Below are 15778 nucleotides of genomic sequence, written 5' to 3'. Positions count from 1 at the left end.
TCTCCATAATTCCCCCTTTCTGTACCTAGGGCCACAGCAGGTCCAAACAGCTTATCTGAGCCTTGTTAGAAAGAGGGCCTCTCTGGGTGATTTGTCTCAGGTTGAGAATGCAGAAGCATCTTTATGCATTTAGAGAAAGGCATCTCTCCCTTGTAGCTGATGCAGGCCCACATTTGGCACACCTGGTCTCCAGGCGTGGTGCCCTGTGCAGGCCTCAATCCCAACAACTGTATGCAGCAGCCTTGGCTGAAACCCCATCCCAAATTTTCCCCAGAAAAAAACATGTTTCTAATTAAGTGCAGGCTATGAAAAATATAATTTTAGATATCATCCACATAAAAGCGCACATCTGTTATCTGAGGAATACATAATTGGTAAATAGATACACATCTGCTCGTTCTTAAAAACATTAAGACACTTACATACACAGTAGACCACAGTATTGTCTTTAAAAATGAATTTATTAAAATGCTCATAATTATAAAATATTAAAATGCACAGAAATTTGCAAAATATTACAAACTTTATATCTTATGCCACAGTGTATGAAAAGCATCATGAATATTTTGGTTTTACTTTAATTAAGCGGCTTATACAGTTTAACTTTTCAAACATCTTAAAATATAATATGAACACGAGAAAATGGTAAGAAGTGTTTCAACAACAGAACACATTCTGCCCCCCCTCTTGCGAATGCACGTTTTCTGAAATTCAACATGCACGTGCAACTACAAGGAGAAGGCTTTTGGTGACAGTTTGTTTACAAGATGGTCTTGTTTTAGTTTTTCAAACGAAAATGAAACCTTCCCCTTCCTACTGACATATCTAAAATATCTGAGGGATAGCTAAAGAAAAACCCCCTGAGTATGTTGGTCTAATGCTCCATTAAAATTCACAGGCATCACAAAAGGATAAAAAGTAAAGTTTCTCTAGTGGTTACCACCAGGCAGGTCTAGGGCCAGATGTTCCCTTTCTAGGTGCACCACCACTCCCATCCAGTTTTCCAGAGTTCTGCCTCTGCTCACACTTGCAGATCCAGCCCATGGCTGTCTTCAGACACAGCCCCACATTTTTTTCATCCCCAGCAAGTCAGCTAGACTTTCATGAACACTGTCAGTGTCACAGGTGACCCTGGGTCCCCACGACAACCTAGCCATTTTGGGGAGTACTGGCAGGGTCATACATCACATTTGCTACCTTTAAAAACGTAGAGGACTTTCTCCCTCCTGTCCACAGAAGCACATTTGAAACTATGAAGATGATTTATGAAAGACGATGTATGAAAACATAAATGCACAATTCTTTTCAAGTTCTATTTTATATATAAGGAGATAAGGCAAAAACATCTTTTCTATGATGCTGTGAACATTGAGGAACTGCCAAATTCAACACTAGGAAGATATTCCTACACTTCAGAGAAGCCAAGAGGTAATAGGAGGAGAGGGCACCCCGTCCAGTCTGGGAGCAGCATCCCAGGTGAGTGGGGGAAGAGATAAGAACGGTTCCCCACTGGGAAGAAATTCATTTCCCCATCTCCCTTGCAGGCAGACCTCCCATAGCCTGTCATCAGCACTCTCTGATCACACTGTTAACGTGATCAAGAAATGTCCCTGATTCACTGTGACGGTTCGAAAGTCCAGAACACTGTTTTGATGAATCCTACATCAATACTGGTTTGTTTTTTAATGTTCATGGCAGATATTTAGAATTATGAACTGGAGTTAAGCTGCTCTATTATAACAAGCCTGTGAATCTGCTCACTGCAAAGTGTTTCCTTTTCCTTCGCTGCTGGAACTCCGAGTGGCTTAGCTCCTGTGGCACCTGGGCATTTAGCAGCATCCCAATGGGTGGCGGCCCATTGAGCGAGAGCCCGGTGCCAGACACTCTCTCCTGCACCTAGCCCTGCCCTGTCACCACTCACGGGTGAGAGATACAGACACTTTGTCTCCTCCAGAGCCTACCAGAGGGCCTGGCACCTGAACGGCAGTGAAACGAAGTAAAGACCGCCAAGCTGCATGAATCAAGGGCACAATGTGGACGGTGGGGCAGGAGTTCAGCAGGAAGCTACCCTCCAGCTGATGGCAGAGTCTGAGACCAAAGCATTTTCTTTCCTGACCCTTAATTGCCTGACTGGTTCGAGGGAAGGCTGGAAACTCAAATCAAATCCAGTCTCTTCTTCTTGATGGGGAATAATCTGGGTATACTTCAGTCTCTCCCTCTCCCTCCCTCTCATTGCTCCCCTGGTGCAAACATGCAATTACAAATAAGTTACTGGGCTGGGAGTAACAGAAGGGAGGGTGTGCTGATCTACCTTCACCGCATGGCAGATGCTTTAGCATGCTGATCGTTTGGACATGCAGAATCCTTGCCGTAAGGTGCTCCCCTCCCAGGAAATCAGTGTAGTCACACTGAGGGCACTTGCACAGCACCATCCTGTTACAATGGCCGTGAGCCACGCGTAACAGTGCTTATGGTTTATAATTCCATATTTCCTGGATCTCAGGGATAAAAGGCAACTGGTGGGAACTTGATGGGTTCATCTTTTCCAAACCCTTATGTTGATAAGTATGTACTTTAAATTCCTTGATTTCATTTTTTTTTTTTTTCAGGAAAGGATCTATCTTTAGAAGAGGTAAATTAATTATCCTGATCAATATGAGTTACAATTCTATTTCCATCTGTAACTTTCCCTGCTTTTGTCATCATATTCCCTTGAGAGTTGCAAAGCAGTCAACATTGATTAGGCACAGAATATTTTAGGAGTGCTCCTGGAAGATGAAAGGTGTCACTGTGAATTAGCACAAATATGCTTCGGAACCTTGCTAGCTTCATTTCCAATCCATTAAGAGTATTTCTCTGCGACGGAAAGACAGGCTAAGATGACGACTAAGACGATCTCCTCTTACTACCTGAAGTTTCCTTTTCCATACGGATGTGGTCATTTACCTAAATATTGTGACGTCTTGAGTCTACCTGCCATGTCATTCGGCTTTCAAATTGCATTCTGCGTCATCTGCTTCTAATCACACAACGGCTCGCATGTCTCATCTTTAACGATGGTACTGGGAGGGAAAGAGCTCTGGAATTGATCTGGCACAAGGGAAGAAATGAAACAGTGCCTAAAAACAGGGTCATGTGCTTGAGAACAGAAAGGAACAAACATAATCAAATGGAGGGAAAAAAAAAATCCATTCTGCTCTACTTGAGATTGTTTGTAAGCACATGAAGAGACTTCTTCAGTATTACGAAAATTGGCATTTATCAAAAGAGTAACATTTTTGGCTTTCCAGGTGGTTAGTTTTAGGCCCTCCTTGATCTAAATTTTACGTTTTCCAGTTCCTGCATGGCCAGCTGAAACTGGAAAATAATCTGCATGAAAATGGCAAGGCTTAAGCCTTCAATTTGCCAAAGTGATTTTTCTCATTAGTGATTCATAATATATTTTGACAGAGCTAAAAACTCTTTAAAGTGCTTTTCAGAACATAAAGCTCTTCTTAATCTACTTTTGGTCGTAAATTGTTATCTACCACTTCTACCATCTTCTCCACTATGACCCCTATGTTTTTGGTCACATCTTTGAGGTGATTCTCACGAAGCAGCTTCTGAGTTAGGTATTTTTCCCTCTTGATCTTGCTCTTCGTGCTCTTGGACACATCTGGAATCGTGTATGAAATGATAAACTTCACAGAGTATATGACGTGCTGAGGGAGAGAAGGAAAAGGTCAACCATAAAGGGATGGAGGGGAACACGGCCTTTTTCCCACTGCTCTTTGCCCGTCATCAGAGCAGCACATCGGGACAAGGCGCTGGGCATGCTGCGCCTTCACCCGGTCTCTCCCGCCAAGGTGTGGCTCTGCTGGGAAGCCACAGCTTGTTCCTTTATAAATTTCAACAATACCATGTGATCTGTAGAAAGGACTATACCTCATATCCAGACGACTCACCGTGACATTGACAATGCTAGAATATTTTCGTGTGTGTTCCAATCTCATCCCTAGGCGTCTTCCCCAAAGGTAAACACTAACTTATCTGCACGAGTATACGTATATCATTTTCTTTTATCTTTGAATAGTTTAACAAAGAATGTATATATCCCCAAATAGTATCCCGTTTAGTTTTACTCAATTTAAGCTCCATAAAAACGGTGTGATGCTGGGTAGTATAGTCTTTTGAACATTGCTTTTTTCATTCTAAATTGGTTTCTAAGATTTATCACTGTTCTTGTGCCTAACCGTAGTCCATTTTCGTGTCTGTATAATATTCCACAGTGTGAACACACTATAATTAATGCGTTCCTTTATCAAAAGGTTTTGGGTTTGTTTCTATTTCTGCATTAGAAAATGATGTTGGGAATGTTTTTGCACTTGGCTTCTGGAGAGTGTCTGTGAGTTTCTAAAGAGTATGTATCTAGGAATAGACCTGCTGAGGCCCTATGTTACATGAATGTTTAATTTTACAAGATGGTACCAAGCATTTTTCAAAGCAGCTACACCAGCTGACACTCCCATCCGCTGTGTGTGACAGTTTCAGTTGCTCTACAACCTTGTCTGTACTTGTTACCATCATGTTATAAATTTTAAAACCAACATGGTAATTATGAAATGGACTTTCCCTTTGGTCTTACTATGCATTTCCCTGATGACTAATGAGGTTGAAAACCTTTTTATTTTTTTACTATTCAAAAATCCCAAGGGGATAGAAATACTTTAGAGTAAACATAATTAAAAACAAATAAATTATCAAAGTGTTAAAAAGTGAAAAGAGCTATGGGGAAAAAAAGGTGTATGAGCTAAGTCAAACAGAATGAGTTGTTATGAGGGTTACGGTGGGAGGTGTAATCTATATAGATTTTATACAGATTAGTTTGGATATGCCTCATTGAACAAAGACTTTAAGGAGGTGAGGGAATTAGCCATGGAGACATCAGGAGGAAAGACATTAGAGGCAAAGGGAAGAGTAGCCAGCACAGAGTCTGTCCTTAGGGGGGATGCCTACCGGATGCACTCCAGGAAGGCTGGAGTGAGGTGAGCAAGGAGAGAAGTGACAGCAGGGAGGTAAAAAGCACGGCTAGATTGTGTTGAGTCTTAGATGTCATTGTACGGACTTTGGCTTTTACTGGGCCAAATGTTTATGAAGACAATGGGGAGTCCAGTTAGGAGACTGTTATCAATTCAGGCAAGAAAGGTTGGTGGCTCCAACTTGAGTGGAAGCAGCACAGTTGGTAAAAAGTGGTCATATCTGTGACAATTTTCTCAAGAAAAAGCCACAGGACTGAATGTGGAATAAGTCAGGGAGAGAAAACGAGGAGGACCCAAGGATCCTGGCCAGAGCAACTGTTGAGATGGAACTGCCATACTTGGGGAGGGGGGCATGACTGTGCATAGAACAGATTTCGGGTGGGGTAGGGAGGAGATCATTAGATGTGGATTTAAGAAAATATGGGAATTTAGGGCAATAGATTTGAGGCATCTGTGAGATAACCAAGCAGAAAGTTCAAGTATTCAGTTACATTGATGGGCTGAGCTCAGAAGAGGTGTTCTGGGGTTATCTATTCGTGAGTCAGTGGCATAGAGATGGCACTAAAAGCCTGCATGAGCTCACCAAGGCTGTGAGTGGAGAGAAAAGAAGACAGCCAAGGAATGAGCCCCAGGAGAAAGCAGCAGAGAAGGAAGGGACTGCCTGGGGAGGTAGGAGCAAGGGCAAGATATGTGTTTTCCTGGGAGGCAAGTGAGGAAAAGTTTCAAGAAAGAGTCATCAGCTGTGTCAAATGTTTCTCATAAATTAGGTGGTGTGAGAGCGGAGAATATTTTCGGATGAGAGAGATTAGTGAGTTTGAACATTGGAAATTACACAGTAAAGCTGATGCAGGAAAGAGGTGGATTTTTCCCCCCTTCTATTTCTGAGGTAGATGATATTTATAGATAGGAGGTTTTCTATGTTATGCCACCCTTGCATTTCTGGGATAAAGCCAAGGTGGTATGATGTCACCTTTTGAAAATATATTGCTGGATTCAGTCTGCACATTTGAAAAAGAGCTTTGCATTTATACATTAAGACTGACTTATCATTTCCCTTTCTCTTTCGAGTCTTGTATGATTTTAGGATCTGTAAGACATTGTAGAGTATTTCCTTTGTCCTGCTCTCTGGAGGAGTTTAAGATTGTAATATTCTTCTGTTTTGGAAAGTTTGGTATCACTTTGGTCTGGTGTTTTCACTGTGGACAGATTTTTCAATTGCTCAAAGCTCTAATTTGAGGTTTACAGCTACCTTCCTTAGCATTTTAAAGGCATTAGACTCTTCTCTGGCTTCTAGGTTGCTATTAGAAAGTCTACTAACCTCAATTTTCTTTGTCAGTGTATTTTTTTCTCTGGTTACTTTTAAGATCTTATTTTTGGGGTGCTGCATTTTCTTTCTATTCTGCTTGATAGTTGTTGTGCTTTTTGCTCTGTGAATGGATATCTTTCACTTATTTTAGCCACTACTTCTTCAGATATTGCCTCTCCTCCATTATCTTTTTTTTTTTTCTTCTGTGATTTTTTTTTTGGGGGGGGGAAATTAAGTCCTTTTCATTTTGTCTTCCATATTGCTTAGCCTCTTGTATTTTCCATTTTCTTATTTTCTTGTGACATGGTAGTGGTAATTTTTTTCAGATCTGTCTTTCAGTTTGCCTAAACTTGTGTTTCAGCCATATGTTAGTTAATGTTTTCAACAACTATTTTTATTTCAAATGTTCAAGTGCTTACTTTTCAAAATTACCTTGTAAATTTTATAGTTTCTTATTGTTTGTTCATGTTTGGCTTGTCATTTATTTAAATATTTTCATGTACAGTTCATTTGTATCCCTTATCTGTTAATTCAAACTCAGTTTATGAGGTTGAAATCAGTGTTTTTTGTTTGTGTTTGTTTAGCACTTATTCTCAGAGCCCTCTTGAACTTCAGGGGTGCTCACTGCTCTATTTTAGGCCATCATGTTTATTTCCTCTTTGTAGGTTCTCTTCCTTTCTCATAAGCTCAAAACTACCAAGGAAATTATGTTTTAGGCTGATTCTAAATGTTCTGTAATGAGATGGCCCCTCACAGTATCTAGTCCACCATGACATCAGAGGGAGAGGTCTAAAGACCTTGGCAACTACCTGTTTGAATATAAACAGTGACTCTTGTTGGTATACCAGACACTGTACGTTAGGAATCCTTTTACAATTGTGAACTGATGATGAATTATTTCCCTCTGTTAATGTTTGGTAGTAACTTAAAAAGAATTCTAGAAAAATTATTCTAGAAAAATGATCGAAGTCAGGGAGCCTATCCCACTCCTTTCTTGCCAACAGATTGTGATGTTACTCAGAGCAAACCAAACATCTCCTGTCTCAGCCTACTTAGCTGCTGGGAGGAACTGTGTCCAGTAGTTCTGGCCAATGTGGTGTAGGTGAGGTCTCTGGGGGCTTCTGGCAAAGCATCGCCCTTCTCCCTCTTCCCGTCTAGAACATAAAGGTGTTATCTGGAGTGGCAGTAGTCATACTGCAACCACAGAGTGACAGGCAATGAGAGAAAACCTAGAGAATCAGAGATATCCTTACATAGGTGAGCTGGTAATGACTGAGGAGAAACTACCTACATCCAGTGAAGTTTCTACAAGAGAAACATCAACCTTTATTGTTTAAGGCACTATAGATGGGTCTTCTGTTTCTTGCAGCTAAATGTAATCATAACTGACCACACCAATCAAGTAATCTCAGAATCTTTGGAACTTAGTGGGAGTTATTTACTCAGTGTAAGAAGTAAAGTTGGCTAGATTAATTTGAAATTTATAGCTACCTCAATCATTTTTCAGAGCTGATCAATTTCAGCAGGGTGTAAAAACTTTAAGAAGGTATATTATGAAAATGCAGTAAAAATAATAAAAAAATAAAACTATTACAGGAATAAAAGTTTCTCTGGGGCAGATATCACATCTTATTTATCTTGAATTAGCCCCTTCAGAGCCTAACATGCACCACCCCCCAAAAATTAAAAAAAAAAAAAAGACAAAACTTCAATTAATACTGAACTGAAAGAAACTGAATCCCCCTAGCTCACAACATGATTTTAACTTTTAAAGCAGACAATCAACTTCATTTAATTACCCAGAGATTTATGGTATTCTCAGGTCATAGCTGATTAATAAATGTTCTAAAATAACTGTTAGCAAGAGATAAGAACATATTGTATATTTTAAGTCAGAAGTGGCAACACTTAGAGCTAATAAAAGGCCTGCAAATATACTGCCTTATAAAGTATTGCCAAGTATGCTTTTCTTACCTCCATGACAATGATGAAAGCCAGCTTGGCTGCAATCACATGCCAATAGTAGATATTGTGTTTATACTCTTGTGGGTGCCCAGGAGGGTTCCGGAAATCACGATACCTAGAAAGGAAATGGAGGCATTTCAGGAGTTGATTCTGATCAAATAGTGCACACAAGGGCCCATTTTAAAAAGGTCATACTTTTGATGCAACACTTTTAAATTGAACATCATATAAATTTTCTCCAAGAGGTTACTTTGATGACAAAACCCTGAAGTAACTACTCCAGTAATACTTCTTTAACTTATAAGAGGAAGATGAGGGCAATGATGGAGTCCATCTTTGTAAAAAAAAGAACAAACATCTTAAATATTTTTAATGAGACTTATCTCTGCTTTCTCAAAAATGTATAACTGAAACAAGTTAGCATATTTTTAGAAACATGCTTATCAATTTATTTATATATGGTGACATCAGGATTCACTCAGCTATATGGCTCTCTATAGAGATTTCTACCTACTTTTCATAATTTTCTTAGCTCATTTCCTTGTTGTCAGAAGTCATATGCTACTGGTGTTAGTGTATCTCCCTCAGGTAGCACTTCTCTAATTTTCTGCCTGTTACATTTTAGACCCAGAAGTTTAATTACTCTTTAGAATTAAGTAACATAAGAGTAAGCAGAGTCAGTGTGGGATTCTGAAGAGGCTCTGCTCTATGTAACCTGGAAACATTTATTCAGGGCTTATTTCTGGTTTTTTGGTTATGTTGTTGAGGATTTGAATCAGAAGGGTTTGAGGGGTTGAACTAAATGAATTGTAAAGCCTCTATTAGGTTGAAGATTCTGATTGAAACGAAACAACTCTACAACATGCAGCCAATGAACTTTTCAATTACTTAGTTTATGTACATGGTCCAGTTGATCTTAGCAGCCGTTAAAATGAATGGAGAGAGCTTTGGAGTACTTTTAGAAAATACTGCTAGGCCAGGCTAAGATATTTTTATTTTTGTCTTTGTATAGCTTTGTTAAGTGATGGTGCTAGTTTGTCATCATTTGTTATTGCCAGGTTGTGCTTGAATAACCATTAGTGATAACAACAGAATTATCTTGTATCTTGGAACGCTTAGAGTTTTCTTCATTTCTAAGATACAAGACTTTTCTCCAGGATCAATCTTCCTGTAATCATTTGAAACTCTTCTTTTAAAATCTGGCTTCATGGTTTGGTTCAAAAGTTCTAACACTAATCTGTATTAACTTTTATATCTTATCCTTAAGTCTGATTGAAAAGAAAGAAATTTCTAGGTCCTAAAACAAATGCACAACCAAACATCACTTACAAGTAGAATCACAAGAACAGACTTTTTACATATTTTTCATCAGTCTAAAGTATTTCATAACACCTCCTTTATCTGGTCATCAAAACCATGTTCAGCCTTCAAATGTCATCTTAGAGATTCAGCCTTCTCTCTAATGATTTCATAGTGATAATTAATAGACTATTAATAAGCAGTTCTTAAGTGATCACTCTGTTAAACACTACACCGACTCTGCCTATGTTGCCTTATTTTTCAAAATAACTTAGACATTTTTAACCTCATTGTACAGGTGAAGAAACTGACGTTTCTAAAAGTTAAGTGACTTGTTCAAGGTGACCTAACTAGTACTAGGCTGCACCTTATGAAATTGCTGATATTCAACTGTTTTTCACTCACACACACATGGGATTCAAATTTAGGTCTGACTAATTTCCCCCATCCAAGTACTAACTAGGCCTGACCCTGTTTAGCTTCTGAGAGCAGACGAGATCGGGCGCGTTCAGGGTGGAATGGCCGTAGACAGGTATGACTAATTTCTAATTGCATTTGATGTTCCTCGACAACACAACCTCTCTACTATATTATTTATTCCTTCCTCTAGGCTACTGCAACTTTCATACCATCTGTCCTGACTCACTTTCCTCACTTGACCTTCAGTTACAATAATGTACATTCATCTGTCTTCTCCAGTGGGCTGTAAACTCCTTAGGGCTGGGCCTTAGCCTTCCATCCCCAATGCTTAGCACAGTGCTTGGTATATTACAAGTCTTCATTTTTTTGTTGATTTAAATAAACTGAACTGGATTAGTCAGCAACCACCACCAAAAATTAAAAAAAAAAAAGTCTCTAGCAATTTTATTTACATGATACCCCAAAGAATTATATTACAATAAAAGTCCTTTAAAAGATGAAGTGCATTTTAAAACATGTGTTAAGTAGCACTTACCTGCATGTGGTATAGTTACCAAGCCCAGTGTATGGATTTTCCCTGCCTCTGAAGTCAGCAACCCTGTAGTAGGAGAGAGTGTTGTTGATGTAGCCCTCCATGGTGTAGTGCGGGTGGTCCCCATAGGGCGGGACAGAGAAGGACCAGTAATACACCAGGCGGGGGATCATGTCGGACGTGAAAGCAATGATCATGGCCTGTGTTGAGAAGAAAACAGTAAAGGGAGCATTCATTTAGAGCCTTGATAGCTGTGGTTAACAGACCTGCCAGAATTACATTTTCAATGGTTGTTTTGTTTGTTTAAGATTCAGAAATCTTAATGCTTTCCTAATTGTCAAATGCATACAGGTAGTGTGAGTGTCCTAAAATCTTTGAGCAGCTGCTTTAAAGTAGAATACTTACTATGCTTTTGGTCTTTAAAGGAACATCCAGAAGTCTATCTGTAGCTCAAAAGCAAAGACTTGACAGTTGCCTATAATGTGTCTTAAGTCCAATAAGAATACTTAGAGAGAGGCAGAGAGGGTACTGTGGGTAACCCAAGAGTGCCTGTATGTTATATGTAAATTATATTTTTAAAATTAGAATGTAATGAAATACAGCCAACCTTGGAGCTCTACTTATGTAATTCAATCTTTTATGATTTAGAAGGCCTTTTGTATATGTGATACTAAGACCAATATTATGAAAATATAAACTGGCTTTATATGATTTCTTTGTGGATAAATAACTGATAAAAATTGCCTTTTATCACTTGCCTCTTAAAAATAGAATACTAACTGCATAGTATATGTTTTCCTTCAAATTCATACTTTTTCCCCTATAGTATCTTAACTTGTTTAGGCCAGTCAACCCATAGTCTGATATATTTTAAACTCTCAGTATATACTTAGGTCTGTTGCTTCATTAGAGAGCAAGAATTCTTTATTACTTTTAATAACAGTAGCAAGAAACTATATTGGGATCTTTCAATATGAAGGGAACTTCATAGAGTCAAGCAATGATAATAAATTTTGTTAGATCTAGTGACTAAGTCTCAAAACTCCAAAAGATTACACGGATTAAATTAAAAACATTATAAATTATCAAAGAATATAAAGAAGGTTTAATGTGTTCCCAGATTAAATGGCTAAATATGGGTCAGTCTTAAACTGAGTCTGTGTCAAGCAGACATCTTTCAGGATGTAAAATGCCTTTTCTCCAAAATTCTTTAATTTGGGCTTTTAAGCTCTCTATTGTGTAAAACCAGTTTGAAGAACGGAGAAAGTACAGAATATACTTCAGTCCAAATTCTATGTGAATAAACAAAGCTACATGTTTCAGTCATTTATTGAAGCAGAAGAACAGGCATGTTTTTTGCACAGCATGATTTTAACAGTATTCACCTGAACATATGGTTTAGACACAGTGAGACCACTTGCCTACCAACAACATCTCAGGCAAAGCCAGAAAAGCAACAAATGGGGCTTGTCTATTGCAAAATTTCCCCCCAGTAGAACTAGCTTTGTCAGTTCCTCTGATGTGAATTCTCTCTGGGGGCGTGTGCAGGCTTGCCTCGTGGTGGTGGTGGTGGCAGTGGTGATGATGGTATAAGGCAAGAATATTTTACTTTCCCCAGATTTCACCAGATGAAAGTTTCCTATTATCATTTAACTCAACAATAGTTTTTATAGAATCCCCTACGGATGTGTTTCAGGAAGCTACAGAAATTCCAATAAGGAAGATCACTCTCTTTTCTTCTGACAAGATACGCTTTCCTCCTGATTTGAGCTGCTTTGAGACACACTGCAAGGGTACACGTAAATGCGGTGTGCTTTGTTTCCCACACTGTTCGGAACCCACTTTTCCATTTATATCAAAATAAATTAAAATTGGTCTTCAAGAGCAGATGCTCTGGCATGATACAACAATGTCAATTCAGCTTATTTACTGAACCAGCAGCTTTAAAAACGAATGATTTTATGGCCCTCCCGCTTGATGCCCTTTCATACCCCTGGTGGCTTCTTCCTACTTCCTAAAAGTTCTCCTAATATGGAAAGTTAGCCATTATTCTTCCCATTAGACTGGGGAAGCACAAATTACATAGGTGAGGGTATAGTATACTTGTTTAATTCTTACAGACATAAATACAAACATACACAGGACCTGCATCTTGGAAGCCATAAGTCCTATTATGGGAAAAAGGACTGTCCACAGTTTCACCAACGATCTCATAGCAGTTTTTCTAGGGTGTAATAAAATAATGCCAGAGTTACAAGGACAAAACAACTACTGGATAGGAAGCAGTAGCACCAATCAGTGGGCATGTGTGTGCCTGTGTGCACATGTACAAACGTGCATACGCACACACATAGAGGAGCCTTGGAGTTCGAGCCTGTCCTTCACCTGCACTAGTGGAGTGGAGCCATGCAGGGCAGATGTGGAAAAGGTGCTTGATACAATCAAACCAGGACGTCTTGAGTAATGGGGAGTGGGAATCAATTGAATTTTCTGGTTGGCTGAAGGTCAAATGAAAACGCTTTTAGTTTCAAACCTGGCTGCTAAAAATTTTCTTAAAGCACACAGGTCCACGTTCCTGCCTGGCTTAGCGTCGCAGAGCATATACTGAACATGACAGATTCGTGCTCTGATGACGGTGGAATGCGAAAGGTCTCACTGGCCAATTTCTGAACATCAGTCTACATTTCGCAACACCGTGGATGCTAAAGGTGGGGACATAACCTAGCCATTGTTTCTTGTATGTGATTGGCCAACTTTCTCCAAAAAGGAGGGGTAGCATGCAATTCAGATAAATTGAGGTTCTTGGGGAGTGATGGTTGGGTTTCAGACAATTTGCTTCACTGTGTAAAACTGTGACCATGGAGTTCCCGTCATGGCTCAGTGGTTAACGAATCTGAGTAGGAACCATGAGGTTGCGGGTTTGACCCCTGGCCTCGCTCAATGGGTTAAGGATCCGGCGTTGCCATGAGCTGCGGTGTAGGTCGCAGATGCAGCTCGGATCCTGCGTTGCTGTGGCGGTGGTGTAGGCCGGCAGCTACAGCTCTGATTAGACCCCTAGCCTGACAGTGACACACTGTAAAATGCTTGTGCCTCTACTGTGGACACCTGACAAAGACTACACCGTCCCTGGGAATGATGATGTATAATGAAGATGATAACAGAGCAGCAGCTAACATTCCATGAGGACCAGGTTCTTTGCATTCCATGCTTAACTCACTGAATTCTCTAAGCGCTCTTTGTGGTGTATAATATTCTGAAAATAGTGTGGGAGGGAATCATTCAATGTGCAAATGATAAAGCGAAGCTCTTGAATGTCAACACCAGGCAGCTGGGAAGCTGCAGTGCTGGGAGCTGCGCTCGGGTCTGCCTCCAGAGTCTACAGTGCTCAGCAATTCTCTGCCTCCAGGAGTCCGACCTACAGGTGCTGTCAGACTATTCTGTTCCTACAAGTGCTTGTGGGAAAAGGTCGGGGACTCAGGGTGAGTGTGACATGATTAAGAGATTTTGTTGGGGACTATAACCTGGGAGTGAAATTGGCAGTGGAGGAAGGGAGGAAACAGCCCTGTTGTTAAGGGCCTTTCCGGGGAAGGAAGTTCCCTGGGGGGCTGGCATGGAATTGTTCTGCTTGGGAGCTCCCTCTTGGCCTGTGGGGCAGAGGACTGTTCAGACAAGTGCATAATCAGCACAGGTTGTAAACACGGAGTTCTGTTCCCTCACAGCTCAGACACAGCAGAGCATGAGGATGCTTAGCAGTGACCAATGATGGGCAGCAAAGCCCAAGGGTGGATGGGGAGGAGAGAGGGGACCTGCCCTGAACCTGCCTCCTTGAAGAACCTCTGCCCCAGGGCACAAGAAGGTAACAAACAAATGTACTTCATTGTCAAGTAGTCACTATTTTAGGTGGACAGTCTGGAATATACTGTAAAAGATGGTAGAACGCCTGCTCTTATGTTCGCTTCTTCAAACTCTAAAAGGACAGTTTTCTATCTCCATTATACAAACACTATCGGGTTACATTTATAGTCATGTGAGGATTAAAAGAGTTAGTGCTTATTGTTAATACTATTACCATGTTGCTACTGAAAATTTTAGCAAACAAGCAACAATATTATAACAGTCTCTTCTTAGGAACTGCCTCTGGAAGAGATCTTGTACGTCATGAATCATTATAAACAAAATATATTCAAAATAACAATTACAACAATTACATTGTTTATATGGATTGACAGTATTAGCATCTTCCTCCCACCTGAAAAAGTGCTGAACACCGGGTTCCTTGGGAAGCAATGCTAATGCGTTTTTGGACTTTTCGAGGTCTTTACCCTGGGAAGCCTGTTTACTCACATTGGTCACCACAGCCAGAATCGCTATTCCTTGCATGATGGGCTGCCATGCTCCGATGTCCTGGGCTTTTTCTGGTACCATGCGTCTATACTGGGTAGTCAGTTTCCAGGCGTCCACTCTTATTTCCAATATATTGTTCACCAGAGCCAACAGAGGGGCCAATGGAAAAGAGGCCACAAATAAGGTGACGAACCCAAACTGAATAACTGTCAATGGAATGGACACACATCATGGAGTGGTGGATGGATGGAAGGACAACACATATTCCTTTCCTCTTGTAAAGAGAAAGGCAAACAGCGAACTCAATTGCAAAGAGAAAACACGTTCATGGTAATAATGTTCAACAGTGAAAGAACCCAAACGAAAGACAAATATAACTCTCTGGGAAGAAGACTAATTAGAGCCTTTCTCTTACATATATACACTTGATAGGAACAACACATTTAAAAACGTTAATCAACCATATTTTTTTTGCTGGTCATAAATAAACTGGGACACCATAAGCATATTATTCATTCTCAGTGTAGAAATAATAGAATGCTGGAAGATAATTTGTGATTTAGGATTAAAAAAAAAAAAAGGAATATCATGGAAGGATGTCACAAGTTAAAAAGAAGTAAGCAATGTACCTTTGGGAAGGCTGTGCTTAGAGAATGTTGGAGGAGATATGCTGAAAATAGGCAAATGAGCAAGCTCCCCTGAATCTGGGGAAGTAAGTGCTACACAGAGAATTTGAGATATTTATACAAAACACAAATGTATGCAATAAGTGTCTGCATAAGTTAAAATATAATCCTTCAGGAATTTTTATCTTGATATTATTGCAGACTATGTGGTCACAGTAAGTCAAAATTGTGCTGGTGGCTGCTTAGAAGCTCTTTTCTCTTTGTCTCT

At 39.9% G+C, this 15778-nt stretch overlaps 1 protein-coding gene across 1 annotated transcript in view; it reads right to left on the bottom strand.

Moving 5' to 3' along the window:
* The window catches only part of ANO6 (anoctamin 6), a 224646-nt gene continuing 209310 nt past the window's right edge, over positions 443-15778 (bottom strand). The window contains 4 exon segments of the mRNA XM_005655713.3: positions 443-3701; positions 8299-8404; positions 10544-10740; positions 14885-15090. Coding sequence (XP_005655770.2) covers positions 3495-3701; positions 8299-8404; positions 10544-10740; positions 14885-15090 — 716 coding nt within the window. The 3' untranslated portion in view covers positions 443-3494.

Source organism: Sus scrofa, chromosome 5, assembly GCF_000003025.6.
Source record: "Sus scrofa isolate TJ Tabasco breed Duroc chromosome 5, Sscrofa11.1, whole genome shotgun sequence".
In the NCBI taxonomy this organism is placed as follows: domain Eukaryota; kingdom Metazoa; phylum Chordata; class Mammalia; order Artiodactyla; family Suidae; genus Sus; species Sus scrofa.
Note: the sequence above shows the minus strand (reverse complement) of the source record. Positions and strands in the feature narration are given on the sequence as shown.